Raw genomic sequence first — 15,689 nt, forward strand, 5'->3', positions numbered from 1 at the left:
TGCCCCCGCCCCTTTGCAGCCGGCGCAGGCAGCGTCCCGGGGTCTCTCCAGCCTCCTCCCCTCCCTGTCCAAGACGCCCCAGCTAGACAGGTGAAAAAGCCTGTCTAGCTAAAATGCAGAGCAGGAGGTAAAACATAGGCGACAACTGCCTTTACCGTGCCTCCCGCTTTGCACTGGCTGCTCGTAAGCTCTGGAGTTCAGAGGCTTACGAACATCCAGGATGGGTCTCATAGGATTAGGCCTTTGGTGAATCCTAGCTCCAGCCTGTCCCAAGTAGTAATCTAGCTGTGGTGAACCGCCCAGAGAGCTTTGGCTACTGGGCGGTATGGAAATATAATCAAATCAATCACGCTGCCCTGGCATGGTATGGACCAGTTGAAGCATATGGACTTTTCTCAAAGGCAGCCCCACCTATAACGCATTGCAATAATCCAATCAGGAGGTTACCAGAATATGGATAACTGCAGTAAGTCGGTCTCTGTCCAGATATGGTTGCGGTTGGTACATGATCCTCCAGTGATGATGGATCTAGGAGCACCCCAAACTGGGAGCCTTATCCTTTAAGGGCACAATCCTATGCATGTTTAGACAGAACAAAGACTTACTACTCCCAGCATGGCCCAGCCAGCTATGCTGGCTGGGGCATGCTGGGAATTGTAGGCCTTTTGTCTCTCTAAACATACACAGGATTGTGTCTTAAGGCAGCTTTCCCCAATGTGGAGCCCTCCAGGAGTGGATCCAGACTTAGTCATCTTTAGAGAAAACCCATTGAAATCAAAGGGACTGAAGCAAATCATGACTAACTTAAGTCCCATTGATTTCAGTGGGTCAGCTCTAGGCATAACTAAATCTCATTTCAACCCCAGATGGTTCGGGCTTCAACTTCTGTCAGGCCCAGCCACCATGGCTAATGGTCAGAAATGGTGGGAGTTGAAGTCCAGAACAACTGGAGGGCACCAGGTTGGGGAAAGGGAGCTTTAGGGGTAGTGCAACCCCATCTAGAACAATAAATAAAATAAAATGGTACTAATATAAAATAATAAAAGATACTAATGGGGCAGGCGGGAGTTTCTGTTGCATTAACAAAGCTTGGGATTTTTCCCCCCTTCATACTGTTGTGCTTTACTTGCTTGTGAGATAAAGGGAGATAAAAAGAAAACTGTGATTGACACGCTAATTAAAGGCTGCTGGAAGAAAGGCTTCGAATACCTCTATAGGATAACAAAGGCATGCAAGTGAAGTAATGGGAAAATATGTAAAAATATTGCTTTACCTTCTTCTCAAGGCTAGAAGAGCTTGTGGGTTATTCCCCAGGCTGCGACTTAACATACTTTTGTTCACTGCGGTAACACTTGTTCACCTTGTGATGTCAAAAAAACCAGCAACAGCATTTGACAGCAATCCATTATAGTAAGTCTTAACAATCAATATAAACCTTTGAAAAAATCATTGTGCATTTTTCATATGAATATATATCTATATCTAGCTATCTCCTCACACATCTTATTGGAAATAGTTGCATTACTGTCTGTGGACAGAGAGCAAGAGAGAGAGAGAGAGAGAGAGAGAAGCAAATCCAAACATGACCCGAGCTTGGTGTTGGTATTCCCAGTATAACTGTGCCTTGCATATTTTACTAGAAGCGGATTAAAAGAAGGGTTCTTGCAGAGGTGCTGTGGGGGACACTGTAGCAGTGGGCAGTCCTACCATGACACGTTCTTCGTGGATTATTGTGGAGCTCCAGTGGGTTCCCCCTCTCAATTCCCACATTCAGTATATGTATCATGGCCAAAAGAGATGCAATGTTAAAATGCATTAACATATTTAATGTGTCTGGGTTTGTTTTTTTACTTACAAAGTAACAGCTGGGAGAGGCCACAGCTGAGCAGGATTGGGAACCACGGTGTGCAGGGAGAGGAATTTAATTCTTCTCCCGGTTATGAAAATCCCCCCCCCCCCGCTGCTAAGAGTCTTGCGAGGGAAGCTTCCATTGGAAGCGAGTGGAAATGAGCAACACATTTAATGTGTCTGTCAGTGCCAGCTACAGATCTTGGATGGCCCTTGGGCAAGACATCTTCCATGGGCCCCCTCCCTCCCCAGCTGCTTTTGTTCCTCCTCCTCCTCCTCTTCCTTCTTATCATTACTACCATTTGCTTGCTTAACAGGCAGAGAGCCAGGGAGCAGGTAGGCAGTGGCATCTATTCCTCCTCTTTCTCAGCCCCAGCATTGTCCGGGCAAGAGCGAGAGGCAGGTGAACCAGCAGGTTGGAATGGTGAAGAGGAGCAAGTCCAGAGGGCTCTTGTCAGTGGGCCCCTTTGGCAGGAGCCCCACCATGCCTGCCTTTGATACCAGCCCTGATGTCTGTTTTGGCCCCCCGAGGCTGCCAGGTATAAAAATGGAATCTGTGGGCACTAATGCCGATGACAGCTCACTCTTTTTGTCGGATGTCTGAATCTCCAGTCCCAAGTTTAGGGAAGAGAAGGCTCAGCTGCCTTTATATATGATGCGATTTATCAGCTTAATATTCCTGAATCCATTGCTACACCTGAATCCTCAGATTGCAGTCATTGTCAGGAGTGGCTTTCACCAACTCCATATTTGAGAAGGTTGCTACTCTTTTTCGATGCATGATGGCTGCAAAGTTATGCACTCCTAGCCACTAGGTAAGATTACTGTAGGCTCCTGTATGTGGAATAGGGGCATGCATTCATTTTGGAAATAAGGTAACTTGGTTCAGTTTTCATTCATTTTGAAACCAATGCAGGAATGAGGAATGAATGGGTGCACTAGTTATTACTAGAATGCCCATTTTACAGATGGAGGATTATTTACTGCCCCAAGACCACAAAGTGCATTTTTATGGCTGAGCCAGTATTTGGAACCCTAGACTCCCTTGTCCGATGCGTGCCTAGCCACTTAACCACACAACCTAGTCCTCATTTTTAGGCCATAGGAACACAGATATGAAATAACCCTGGAACAGAGCACAGGACACACCATAACGCAACTTTCTGTAACCTGGTTCCCTCCAGATGTGCTGCCTTATGGGAGTCCAACATGTCTGGAGGGCACCAGGCTGGAGGGCACCAGACTGCCACAATCAGTCTCTCATTTTGGTTGATGGAGGGAAATGAATTACGAAGTCAGCTTGAGGGTTTCTCTATGAAAACACTCTTATACATTTTGGTCTAAATACAACCTTTGAAACAAAATCGTAGCCTCTTTTAATCTAAAACATTTTATTTATACAAAAATACAGTAAGTGCTTGAAAGATTTGATAAACAAGATTATATATGTTCACATTCCTATTTTCATACATGTTGTACAGTGAAAGTGTTTCATGGAAGAATTAAAATTTCCTTTTACATGTAAAAGTACAAAAAGTTAAGAGTCGGCAAGAGCTACTGAATGCTTTCTCTTAGCCTCTGTCACTGCATGAGAAATATCAGGCGCAAAACAGCGACCCAGTCTGCACGATCACCGTGGCTTAAACAAGTCACCCTGGGGCCATTTGCTTAATTACCCCCCCCCCCCAGGTGCTGCTTGTCGTGTCATCTGAACCCAGATGGCATGGCTTGCTTGAGGGGGAAACAACCCGAAAATAACCCAACAATGGGCCAAGCAATCGTGCAAACCAGGCCAGTCGCAGAGTGGACACCCAGGGCACATATAAACTGCAAATTTAAACCAGCATCAAGCCAACTTGACTCTCTCATAAGAACAGAAGAGGAGCCCTGCTGGATCAGGCCAAAGGTTCATCCAGTCCAGCATCCTGTTTCCTGCTGACTGGTATTCAAGGGAAGACTCCCTCTGAACCTGGAGGTAGCATGTAGCCATAATGACTAGCCATTAATACCCCTTCCCTCCATGAGTGTGTCTAGTCTTCCCTTAAAGCCATCCGGGGGACAACTAAATATTTTCCTAAACATGCAAAGCATAGCTAGGTGTTATTGTTTCCCCTACTCTCGTGTAAGTGTGCAAGACCTTGATTTGGCTCAGGACCAGTGTTTTTTTTTTTTGGGGGGGGAACCTCCCCACACCCATTTTCCCTGAAATTCCACCCTCCTGCATGGGGGGACTTAAAAAAAGAAAGAAGGCTCAATTGACTCCAATGGGAACTTTTCCCTCTTCTCCCCCCCCCCCCCCCCGCAGGGGGTGGAATTTCAGGAAAAAAAGATGAGGTGGAGAAGGTTAAAATCCTGCCCTCTCGCTGTGCTAATGATCAGAATTGGGGCCATGAACACTTTCACGAAGGTAACGAAAATTATCACGCATTAGCTCCACTATGCATGATTACCTGAACGTTTAGTTTGGCCCTTAGCTAAGCTTTCATAACTGCCTACCAAGGAACCCTCGGAACTTCCCAAAAATCAGAGTTCTTGAAGGGGAGGCATGACAGTTAAACCAGTTTTGAAATTAGTGGTTTAGATTTGTAGCATAGATGCACCCTGCTTTCCAGTTTGTAGTAAAGCTACTTGTTTTTCTTCCTATGCAGCTGTTTTCTGGGATGCTACCATGGGAAACCACCACTAGAAGTCACTAGATCCCACCTCTACTTAGCAACACCCCAGTATAAACCCGTAGCTCCACAGTTCAGCACATCGCCTGTTGCTATTAAATGGAGATTCCATTTTGTTGAGCTCCTGCTCCATTTAATGCTTAAATATTTCTAAAAAATTTAATATAAAAGCAGACACAAAGCTTTTTTAAAAATAAATATTTCCACCATAAACTTTAACTCCTATGTGAATATACCTTTTCTTTCCTATTGGATAAACAAAGCAACAGCTCCTAGAAAAATATCTGTGTCCTGTATGATAAAAGAATTGCACTAGATATACATTGTTTAGCTCTGAAGGATTGATTCTGGTGCCTACTGGTTTAACTACACCGGCAACACATTTCTGGTCTCTGTTAGGAATCTATAGCAAGGCAAAGAAAGCCGCACCGGAAGCCGAATTTGCAGGCCCTGAAAATGGAGACAACGCGACCAGCCTGATGATTTAGCAAGAAAATACTGTCGAAATCCCGTCATTTAAAATTCCTTGTGAGGCCAGCTCCAAATCTAAATATTTTGGAAGACTAAAAGAATGTAAGCCATGCCTGTGGGGATCAGTTTAGGAATGTCCTCTTCTTGCCAGCAGTTCTCAATGACTGCAGGCAGCGTTGGCTACAATGCACATTAAGAAGGACCAAAGACGATGCCTGACTGTAGCATGGGGCAAATCTTTTCCACGGCATCACAGAAATCCAGACACTCAGGAAGGTATTCATGTGTTGTCCCTCCTCTTGCACCGGGCATGAAATCAAGTGTGAACTTAAAGGCTCAAAAAACTAGACATGATGTTAGCGATCCCATAAAGGAGGGAAGGACAAGTCTACTTTTTGTCAGAATGCACAGCAAATGCAAAACATCTGTTTCAATTATAATTGGCCCTGCCTGCTTTCATAGACTGGGGGGTTGGGAAACCTATTCTCAGCATGCAGCCTGCTGACATGATGTGCAAGTTCAAAGGAAGGGAGGAGGGCAGGAATTAACAATCCTTTGTACCGGCATGAAAGGAAAAAAAATGACTTTCCAAATTCTAAGAGGATTGTAAGAAAAACAACCCACTACACTAATGGTCCCCTGAACCCACAAATTCTGAAACATTCAGGAACCAGCTGAACAATCAACACATAGATAAATGTTAGACAGGCTATCAGTTGTGACCTCTTTGTCCCTCAACTGCAAAAAAAAGTAGTAGTGCAGTTATGTACAGTTTTAGCAGTGCATTACTACAGTTTTTGTGGTTTGGGTGGGGTGAATAAGGCACTTTTGCTGCCAGTATCACAGCAGACATCCTAACAATCCCTTGTGGATTTTTCCTGTCTTTTGTTAGTTTCCTGGAAGATCCTTTGCAGAGCTTTCCTCTGTGTGTGTGTGTGTGTGTGTGTGTGCGTGTGCACACATACACAAATACATACACACACACACACACACAGAGTTCCATAGTTATATACAGGCGCTGATAAAGTGCAAACGTTATTGGCATTTTGTACAGTCTCTTTTTCTCAGGAAGCACCAATGTAGCTTATCCTATGACATGGTCAAGGAAGCTATTGCTATGGCATGACACTTTGCCTATCATGGCTTCCCCATTACATCCTTTCTTTTCTCTGGAGCTGCAGTGTGGAGGCAGAGGTGGGATCTTCAGTGCCAGAGGAAGTGAACTAAGGACCTTCTTCCTGTTCTGAAATTGTGCACACAGAACACAAGAGCAGCCTTTTCTCTTTCATGCAAGTTTCATCTTGCTGGTTGTTACTTGGCACTGTTCACAGGGTCCTCCTCAGGGATCTTCTCTTCAGAACTGCTTCTTCCCGAGAGTCTGTCCTGGTACTCAAAATCATTGAACCGCTCAGCTACGCACTGCGCAGTGAGCCGGGCCTCAGGATCGTGGTCCCAACATTCAATAAGCGTCTCACACACTTTCTGGATGCCCTAAAACACACAGAGAAAGCAATGAAAACCTTCAAAAATCTGAAAGCTACAGCAGCCCGCAAATGCAACCCCCACCCCTGCAAAACACAGTGAGTTAGAAGTCCACAAGGGTGGAAATTTATACAGAATCTGCGCATGTGGTATTGGTGTTACTGTGCTGAAAGAATGCTAGTAACGCTTAGGAGGAAAATAAAGCATATTAAAGTGACACCATGCGTGCTTAAGTGAAAATAGGAAACACAGCTTGTCATGGATGACAGTAACCAAAGCTCCTGCTTATATAAGCCACCTTTTATGTCAAAGAAAATGAGTCTGAACCAAAGGGCTTCAGGATGAACATTCTCATTTTACAGACAGAGAATTATGGTGGCTGGTAGAGAGCGACTTGCAGCGAACACTGAAGTTACACCATTGTTTTGGCAGTAAGAATTTCCACTGTACAACATCATTGTTGGTCAACATTGTGGTTAATTATTGCAACTGATGGGTGTGTCATGAAGGTGGGAACACAGATTAGGATTTTACATGGTCTTTGAGGTTTTACAAGGTCCAGATCTTCTTTGGATAGCAATGGCACTGGGCAGGGTCAAATTAAAGGATGCCCATTGAATTTGTGGTGGGGCAGGCACTTTTCAAATATGGAGAGAACAAGGGAGCTAAGAGAGGTGAACATTTAGAACTAACCTTCCCCTGCATAACTGTGTGTGTGTGTGTGTATATATATATATAAATATATATGCCTTTCATCACACAGAACTGTGGGATCTCTGTCACAATGGGGAATAACTAAAAGTCATGGCTGGTAATATGATTTTTGAATCCTGGTCATCTGCTAAGAGAATAGCTCAGGAAATATGGAGCACACATTGGCTTGGATCCTAGAATGAGTGGGAGGAAGTTATTTATTGCATTTCTATACCGCCCCATAGCTGAAGCGATATGGGCGGTTTACAGAAGTTGAAACATTGAATACAATATAAAAAGTTTAAAAGCCATTTATAAAAAAGCACATAAAAGCACACAGACAATATACACAAACAACATATAACTAAAAACAACATTGAACTATCAGTCATAAGTGATAGTTCACTATCACACACCCAGGACTGATAAAACTCATCCTGTGCTGCCAAATACCTGGGAAAAAAGATAGGTCTTAACCTGGCGCCGAAAAGATAATAATGTTGGCGCCAGGCAGACCTCATCAGGGAGCTTGTTCCACAGATGGGGGGCCACCACTGAGAAGGCCCTCTCCCTCGTTGCTGCCTTCTGAGCTTCCCTTGGAGGAGGCACTCGGAGGAGGACCTTAATGTAAGTTCATTCTGGGAGAGGCGTGCCATCAGGTATTGCAGTCCCAAGCCATGTAGGGCTTTATAGGTTAAAACTAGCACCCTGAAGTTCGCACAAGAGGACTTTCCACCCCTCCTCATGCATCCAGCCGCTGTGCCCACCAAAAGCTTCTCCTGAGGGCTGGGGAACCTTCCTGTTTAGCATCGGATGATGTGTTTGTTGGGGGAGTCTTGCTGGAAGAGGGGAAAATTTGCCCCAAATTAGACAGAGCCACCTACCACAAACTCTGCTCATGGAAGGTGGCTCCACCTGATTTTGATCAATTCACCCTCCTATTAGGGCCAAACTACATGTTGCTAATTGCATAGTGTGCAGCTGAAGTTTGTCTTTCATTTTGCTCTAGTCTAACTGCATGTGGTCATGATTCAGATCATGACCAGGACACTCTGAGAGGGGAGGGTTAAACTACACACACACACACACACACACTCATTTCCCCCTGATATTTCATTCGGGGGTGGGGAATTTTTTTTTTTTTTTAAAAACTCCATTAGAGTCAATCAAAGGCTTTCCCGCTTTTTACTTCCCCGGGGCGGGGCAGGGGGAGCAGGGGCGGCTGGAACTTCTGGGGAAAAAAGGGAGGGCAGGGTAAAGATTTAACCTTCACCTCTTGGAGCACACTGGTCCTAATCCAAATTAGGACAGTATGCAGTCACACTAGAGTAAATAAAAGACCTCCGCCAGCTACATGCTAAAGAATTAGCGTTGTTTGTTTGGCTCTTAGTCTCCCGCAGTATACTCGAGGGTTCCCAGCACCACCCCCACCCCCCGCTTGCCTTCCCAACCCACCAGAGAGCTTTTCAGGAGGGACAGGGGATAGAGCTTGGAGGAGGCGATGGGAAGGTGCCCTTGTGTAAACTTCCCCCTGCTTGCTCTACTTCGATCCAAGCCACTGTTTTTAATAGCATCATTATTCCACTGTGGGAATTACACTGTTGGTGCCTATTCTATGAATGTAAGAGTTAATCCCAGCTCTGTTAACACTGAATGTAGTGCAGGCCTTAAGCACATGAGCACTTGTGTAGTTTCTTGCCTTTGGCGCAGACTTATTAATTCATTAAATCATATATTAAAGCATTTGGTTTTTTATTTCAACAGAAGAAATCATGCAGCAAAACTCAGCTATTATCAAGAAGGAAAATGGTTTCCTTCTTGGTTACAAAAAGTAATATTAAACAGAGTTAAGATGAAAACTACTGTGCTCTTTAAAAAAAAAAAAAAAAGCTTCACAAAGTTCTGCATTAATTGCATAATTTACCTAATGGTTTATGTTGACAGATGTCAACAGTACAATGGTATTGGAAGTATACAAATAATATTCATTTGCCCTGCATTGAAATTACCGACATTAACATTAGAATTAAATATTAAATATTAACTTGAAATCAGTAGTGCAACAAATCTCATTAAGACGTGAAGGGGAAGGGAAGGAGTACTGTGTAAAATCTATTTCAAAATTTAGTATTATGAATAAGGGGCACATTACAAAAATGCAACTGCAGAGGGAGAACATGAATATGGAAGAGCTAATAGAGCACAAACAACTGCTATGAGTTTCAAAGGTTCACAAAAGTATTAACAGTGCAATCCTATGCATGCCTCCTCAGAAGTAAGCCTCATTTCCTTCAATGGGGCTTAGTCCTAGGAAAGTGTGCATAGTATTACTGCCCAAGAGTCTTTTAAGTGACAACTAGCAAATATCAAAGGCCAAATTCCTAATGTAATTGTCACTGACATTTGACAGAGCCAGCCAATAAACTGTCCAGATGTGGCCTACAGTCATACGTTGCCTATAGAAGCCCTTGAAACAAAAGTCCCATGAAATGGACGTGGTCTGTGCTAATGCAGCTACAGCATCTTGACAGGGCAGAGTTCAGTGAGAAAATGCAGAGAACACAGTTGTATCACAGGGAGATAAAGAGCAGGATTAGCGCCTCTAAGGCAAGCAACATAGACTCTTACCTGGTGGTTGAGCCACGAGCTAGGAATCTCCGGCCGCCCTCTGTCCCTTAAGACATTGTCCTTCATGCTTTCAACGCAAGGATGTTCTCGCACTTTGGAACCAAAGGGTGGCTCATAGTCTTTCACCTCTGCCAAGGGAATATGCAGACACAAGGACGCTCAGTCAGGGTTGTGGGCCAAGGTCACACGGGGCTGTTTTGTCCTCCTTGACAGAAGCAGAATCTCCTGACTGCTCTTACACTTTGCTATCCGACCAGCAACACATATAGCATTGCAGCTCTTTCTAACCCCATTTCCTCCCCGTCCAAGACTGCCCAGCCACTTTCCAGTATTATCCACTTCATAAAGACGTAGACTGGCAATGACAGAGGTGGGCCTGAGATGCATTTCCCCAGATTCAAAGGTCTGGAATCCCAGAAGCCATAAACGTTTAGACCAGCCTTCCCCAACCTGGTGCCAGTGCCCCTGCTGACTAGGAATGATGGGAGTTGCAGTCCCACACATTTGGAGGGCACCAGGTTGGGGAAGACTAGTTCAGGCACTCTCTCCCAATGATACAAAATTGAATTTGGCCTGACCAAAGGTTCTGTAGATAGGTAAGAAGCCAAGTTCTGGATGTGGTCCCAAACCTTCCAGGTCTTATTTCTATTTGTGGAGGGATGAGATTTTATTATGACATATTTAGAAACAACAGAACTAAACTCGAAAACAGGTCAAGCCAAGGCAAAACACTCACTGGATCCAAAGCAGACTAAAAGCCCAACTCACTTCCCCTATATAAATCCTAGCACGAACTAGGAGATCTTTCAGTACTTCAGGTTTTTGACGTTTTTGCCACAAAACGGGCTTTCCAGAGCTCACGAAAAGCCATCAAAACTAAGCTAAGAGAGGCAGAGCTCAAGGGAGGGGAGGCAGTATCCATGTATGTGCGCATAGATGAGGTTTGATTTTGTTTTTCACCATGTGTGCTTCATGTGGAAAAAATTATGTAAGAGTTTTAAAATAAAAATAGATTAAAGTATTTTACATTCAGTGGAACAGAACAGGGACAATTACAGTAGATTTCCATATAATGTAGAAATCATTGCGCTTTCTTTGAGAGTGTATGTAGAATTTACTCACAAGCCTAATGAACCTCTGGCATTGGAAAGAGATTTAAGTGGTTGGCCTTTTCCGTTGCTTATTATTTTTTCTCGGAGAAAAATTGTGAGACACTGGGAATGCAAAAAAGAAAAAGGAAGATAGTCTAAGAAGTGTAGTTAAACCAGAAAGCAGCCTTTCTCAATCTGGTGCCTTCCAGAGGTGTTGGCCTACCACTCCCAGCATACATGATCATTGGACATGCTGGGGCTGATGGGAGCTGAAGCCCAAAACATCTGGAGGGCACCAGGTTGGGGAAGGCTGCCATTGCAATCTGCATTTGTTATACCAAAGCTAACAAGGCATCCATGTATCATTATCTTCCTAGGAATGTATGAGATTGTCAGTTTTCTCCAGGGTCTCATGCGGCCGCCCTTTCCAGCCCTACCCAGCAATACCAGGGACTGAATTTGGGACAAAGTATGTGCTCTGCCACTGAGCTAGAGTCCTTCCTCAACTACAGCTATAAAAACAACTGCATGTAAAAGTATAATTTCAGATTGCTGTTCTATTAAGGCTCGAGTCTGTTGGTCTCCTATCCCCAAGGCAACACAGTGTAGAGTAGCCTTAGATATTTTAATAAGATCTGTAGCCTTTCAGTTGTGCTAACACGATTAATGTAGCACACTAGAACACCCGGACAAATACAGGAAATGACCACAATGACAGCATACTAGACTAGAAGCCTATTTTGTGTCATGTTGCTTTTAGTGTTTGTTTCTGCAAGTGGTTAAAACCTTTTTGGTTGATCAAGAAACTGAACTGGGCTATACGGGGCTTACCAGCATGGTTTCTATCAGGACTGGTGTTTACTGAATGTAAATGTGCACTGGTGGTTTCTATTAGTGCTGTGCTGGAGCCTGCCCCCTATTTTTGGCATTGTTTTTTTCTGCCTCTTTTGCAAGGAGGGGGAGAATTTCAGAGAATTTTCTCCTTGGGGAGTGGGACAGCATTCCACATACTTTTTTTTACTCATAGGCGATTCTTCAGGGGTCTTCATTCTTTCCTTTTTCTTAAAAAAAAAACACCCCAAAAAACACATCCTCCGCACTTGCAGGAGCCCAGGACTCTTCTCCAGCCGGGAGTTCTTCCTAAATGCCTATTGGAGAGGGCGAGGTCACATGGTCTCCTGGGAGTTCAGAAAGAACTGGGCTCCTGCAAGTGCAGAGGGTGCTTTAAAGAAATAACAATAGAAAGAAGACCCCTCAAGAATCTTCTACACTAAAAAAAAAAAAGTATGTGGAAACCCTGTTCCCCTCCACAAGGAGAAAATTCTCTGAAATTCTGACCTCTCCCAGCCTCTTTCGCCAGAGTTTTTGTTTTGCCCCCCCCATGCCAAAAATGGAAAATAAAAATGTTTGGCAGAGCACTAGCTTCTATGCATTCTTGTGATGAAGTATAGGCCAAGTTCTATTCTATTGGACACCACACAATCACCGAACACTGCTGAGTATGGATAGTCTACATATCAGGCAGATTGTGTGAGATAATTCCCCATTATCTATTTTTGACATAAAAGGATGCAGGACAAAACTGATACACAGAGACACAAACTATATTTCCTGGAGCCAGTTTAAGGAAACAAGTGTGGCATGAAGCACAATAAAGGGCATTTTAAGAAGTGCCAAGCTTTCTTCTGAAAAAAAGGAGGACGCTAATAACACCATATATCTATATCTCTGCACACAGTTATTATTTCTACATAATTCCCACTCAGAATCAATGGGGCATATGTATAGGTAACTAGGAGCAGGCTTGCAGCTCATGTACTTAATTTTATTTTAGTGGAAGGCAATGAATTAAAAAGGCAGTAATGCCACATTTTGGAAATATAATTATGTGGGGAAAACAGTTGACCATGCCGTCTCTCACTTCTCCATTATTTTAGTTAAGTGTTAATATTAAAACTGGGTGAAAAACTGCATGTGCTAGCTTTTGTCTCCTCTATTATTTCCATGTAAAGTTTGGTCGAGTAACTTCCTAAGTAAAAGCACCTGCTCCTCAAGCATGGCAATAGAAAAATGCAGGTAGTGCCATCTTTTCCACTGAATCTGACCCTATGCCTACTACAGACAATAACAAGCTGACCATAGATTTATCCCCCCCAAACCACTGAAGCTTTTGAGCAATTGGAAAATGAAGTGAAGTACTAGTCTTCTTCAAAAACATTGAGCCTGTCCTCCCTGGAACACCAAAGCTCCACGCCTCCACCTGTGTACCCTTTTCCTGTACTTTTATACTTAAACCAAAGGCATCGTTTCAGTCAAACCAGCAAATCTTTTAGGCAATGCAGTATTACTGCCTTGAGCAGCTCAAAGAACAGAAGCCATTTTGAAAGGTATTTTCCAAATTATTCCCTGGTAACCTTGCTGATTCTGACTGATGTCATGTACTGGCAACAAAGGTCTTGAAAATAAGCGGTTTTTAGAGGGCTGTCAGATCACTTAACGCTCTCTGTGCTTTCCTTTCTCACAGTATCCATGTCAGTCGCAAAAGCAAAATGCTTGGATGGAAATGATATTTCTCACAAAGCATAACATCTGGTACACAGCTGTTGTGCCGACTGAAATACCAAGCTAACAGGGTAGTGGAGCAGTTCAAGCTTTCCCAAAATCAGATTGCTGAGTTTCTAAATATGACTTCTAAATTATACTCCAGTGAAACATCAAGCAAACTATACCCTGCTCCTTCCCACACACAAAACTTCTCAGCATTTAGCCCTACAAGTAATAGACTGGCCTTTTTCTCAGGATGACTCTTCACCTGCAACTACACTGCTATTTATAGTTTCATTTCAGCATACTGATTAAACTCCGTGCATGTTTTCTGTTTTAAGCAAATGCTGGTTGACAAGGATTAAGATACTATGAAGACTGTATTCAGCAAATCTTCACTTCACATCTACCTCACAAGCTGTGCAAAGGCACTTGCACATTTCACAATCTTACTCCCAAGCAAAATACAGTGCCCCTTTGTTACAGAAATATGCACTGAATTTAAAATGCCATCGTTTAAAAAAAGCTACTTTACTTCACTAACCAAATACATTGTTAATGTCACTGTTGTCTTCCCTTCCTTGTCCCACTAATATCCACATGGTTCCCCCACCATGTTTTTTAATAAATACTCCGTAATTCTGTTAACTGACCTTTTAGAATGAGGGGATAAGATATGCCAGGACCAAGCGTTTGAGTCATAGCATTTTAAACCACAGTGGAAGGAAGTGTGAAGAATCCTGGGGTAGCAAACTCAGCAGCAATAGCCACAACATGGAAGCCAATGAATGATGATGGGTGACTCAGCTATGTGGACATGAAGGCAGCCATATTTGGAAACTGAGAAGCTTTTGTTCCACTACTGGGATGGCACATTCATTTTGGACAGTATAGATTACACAGAGGAATGCATTTTCAGAGATTCTAGTACACATCACATATTCCACTCACACACAGTCAGTAAATCAGCGGCCAATCATACCTGCACATTTTCCTAAATGTCTTAGCTTAAGTGCACAGATAATTTCAAGTAGTATAGTTTTAATATGTTACTAGTTTATGAATATGGTACATATTACGTAAAATAGTTGTGATTTGCATTGTTTTAAGTAATCCACACGTTTTAAAGCTTATTTACTTAGTAAAACTGCCTTGTTTTATTTCTCATATAGCTATATCTATTATAACAATAATTTATTCTGAAGGTCTGATACCTTTGTTTTATTACATTTATTTATTATACCTTTTATTTGATAGCATCAACCATGGTATCCTTCTGGATCTCCTGAGGGAGTTGGGGGCTGGGGGCACTGCTCTGCAGTGGTTCTGCTCCTTTCTCTCACGACAGTTCCAGATGGTTTCACTCAGGGATAGCTGTTCCTCTAAAAAGGAACTATTATGTGGAGTCCCTCAGGGCTCTATTCTATCCCCGATGCTGTTTAACAGCTACATGAAACCGCTGGGACAGATCATCAGGAGGTTTGGGACTGAGTGTTATCAGTATGCTGATGACACCCAAATCTATTTCTCCTGAACATCTTTATCCAAGGAAGGTATGACTCCTCTGAATGACTGCCTGAAGTCGGTAACGGGCTGGATGAGGGAGAACAAGCTGAAGTTGAATCCAGGCAAGAAAGACAGAGGTGCTCATCGTGAAGGGTCCTACAGTCAGGGCCAGAAATATTGGAGCAAGGATAACTGTTTTGGCAGTTGGCCTCTGTACACCACCACATTGAAGTTGAAAGGAAATACACCCAGATGGGAGCGAAGTCAAGACTTTCAGCTGTAATTCAAGGGGTTTGACAAAAGTGGGGCACTAACCATTCAGGAAGTACAGCCAGTGGCATACCCCCCCCCATCATTGGTGGCTCATAAGTAATGGAACAAACCAACATCATTTCAAACTTAAGGATCGCCTTTAATACTTGGATGAAAATCTTTTGCAGTCAATGACTGCCTGAAATCTGGAACCCATGGACATGACCAAATGCTGAGTTTCCTCCCTCGAGATGCTTTGCCAGGCCTTTACTGCAGCTGCCTTCAGCTGCTGCTTCTTTGTGGGTCTTTCTGCCTTCAGTCTTGTCTTCAGTAAATGAAAAGCATGCTCTATTGGGTGGAGATCAGGTGACTGACTTGGCCATTGAAGAACATCCCACTTCTTTGCCTTGAGAAACTTTTGCTGTATGTTTTGGGTCATTATCCATCTGCAATATGAAGCGGCGTCCTATCAGTTTGGCAGCATTCAGCTGAATCTGAGCAG

General features: G+C 43.4%; 1 protein-coding gene across 2 annotated transcripts in view; it reads right to left on the reverse strand.

Annotated features, from left to right (window-relative positions):
• Positions 1 to 2,152: 2,152 nt before the first annotated feature.
• TGFBR2 (transforming growth factor beta receptor 2) overlaps positions 2,153 to 15,689 on the reverse strand; it is a 71,010-nt gene continuing 57,473 nt past the window's right edge. The window contains exons 6-7 of one of the 2 annotated variants that reach the window (XM_084858271.1): positions 9,795 to 9,922; positions 2,153 to 6,482 (exon numbers count right to left, since the gene is read on the reverse strand). In XM_084858271.1, the coding sequence (XP_084714397.1) occupies positions 6,303 to 6,482; positions 9,795 to 9,922 (308 nt within the window). In that variant the 3' untranslated portion in view covers positions 2,153 to 6,302. Of the gene's footprint in view, positions 6,483 to 9,794; positions 11,009 to 15,689 lie in introns of those variants that run through there. The other variant, XM_084858273.1, reaches the window with a different exon arrangement.

Source organism: Heloderma suspectum, chromosome 5 (genome assembly GCF_057233095.1).
Source record: "Heloderma suspectum isolate Gila_16-S chromosome 5, 16-S_ref, whole genome shotgun sequence".
NCBI classification, from domain to species: domain Eukaryota; kingdom Metazoa; phylum Chordata; class Lepidosauria; order Squamata; family Helodermatidae; genus Heloderma; species Heloderma suspectum.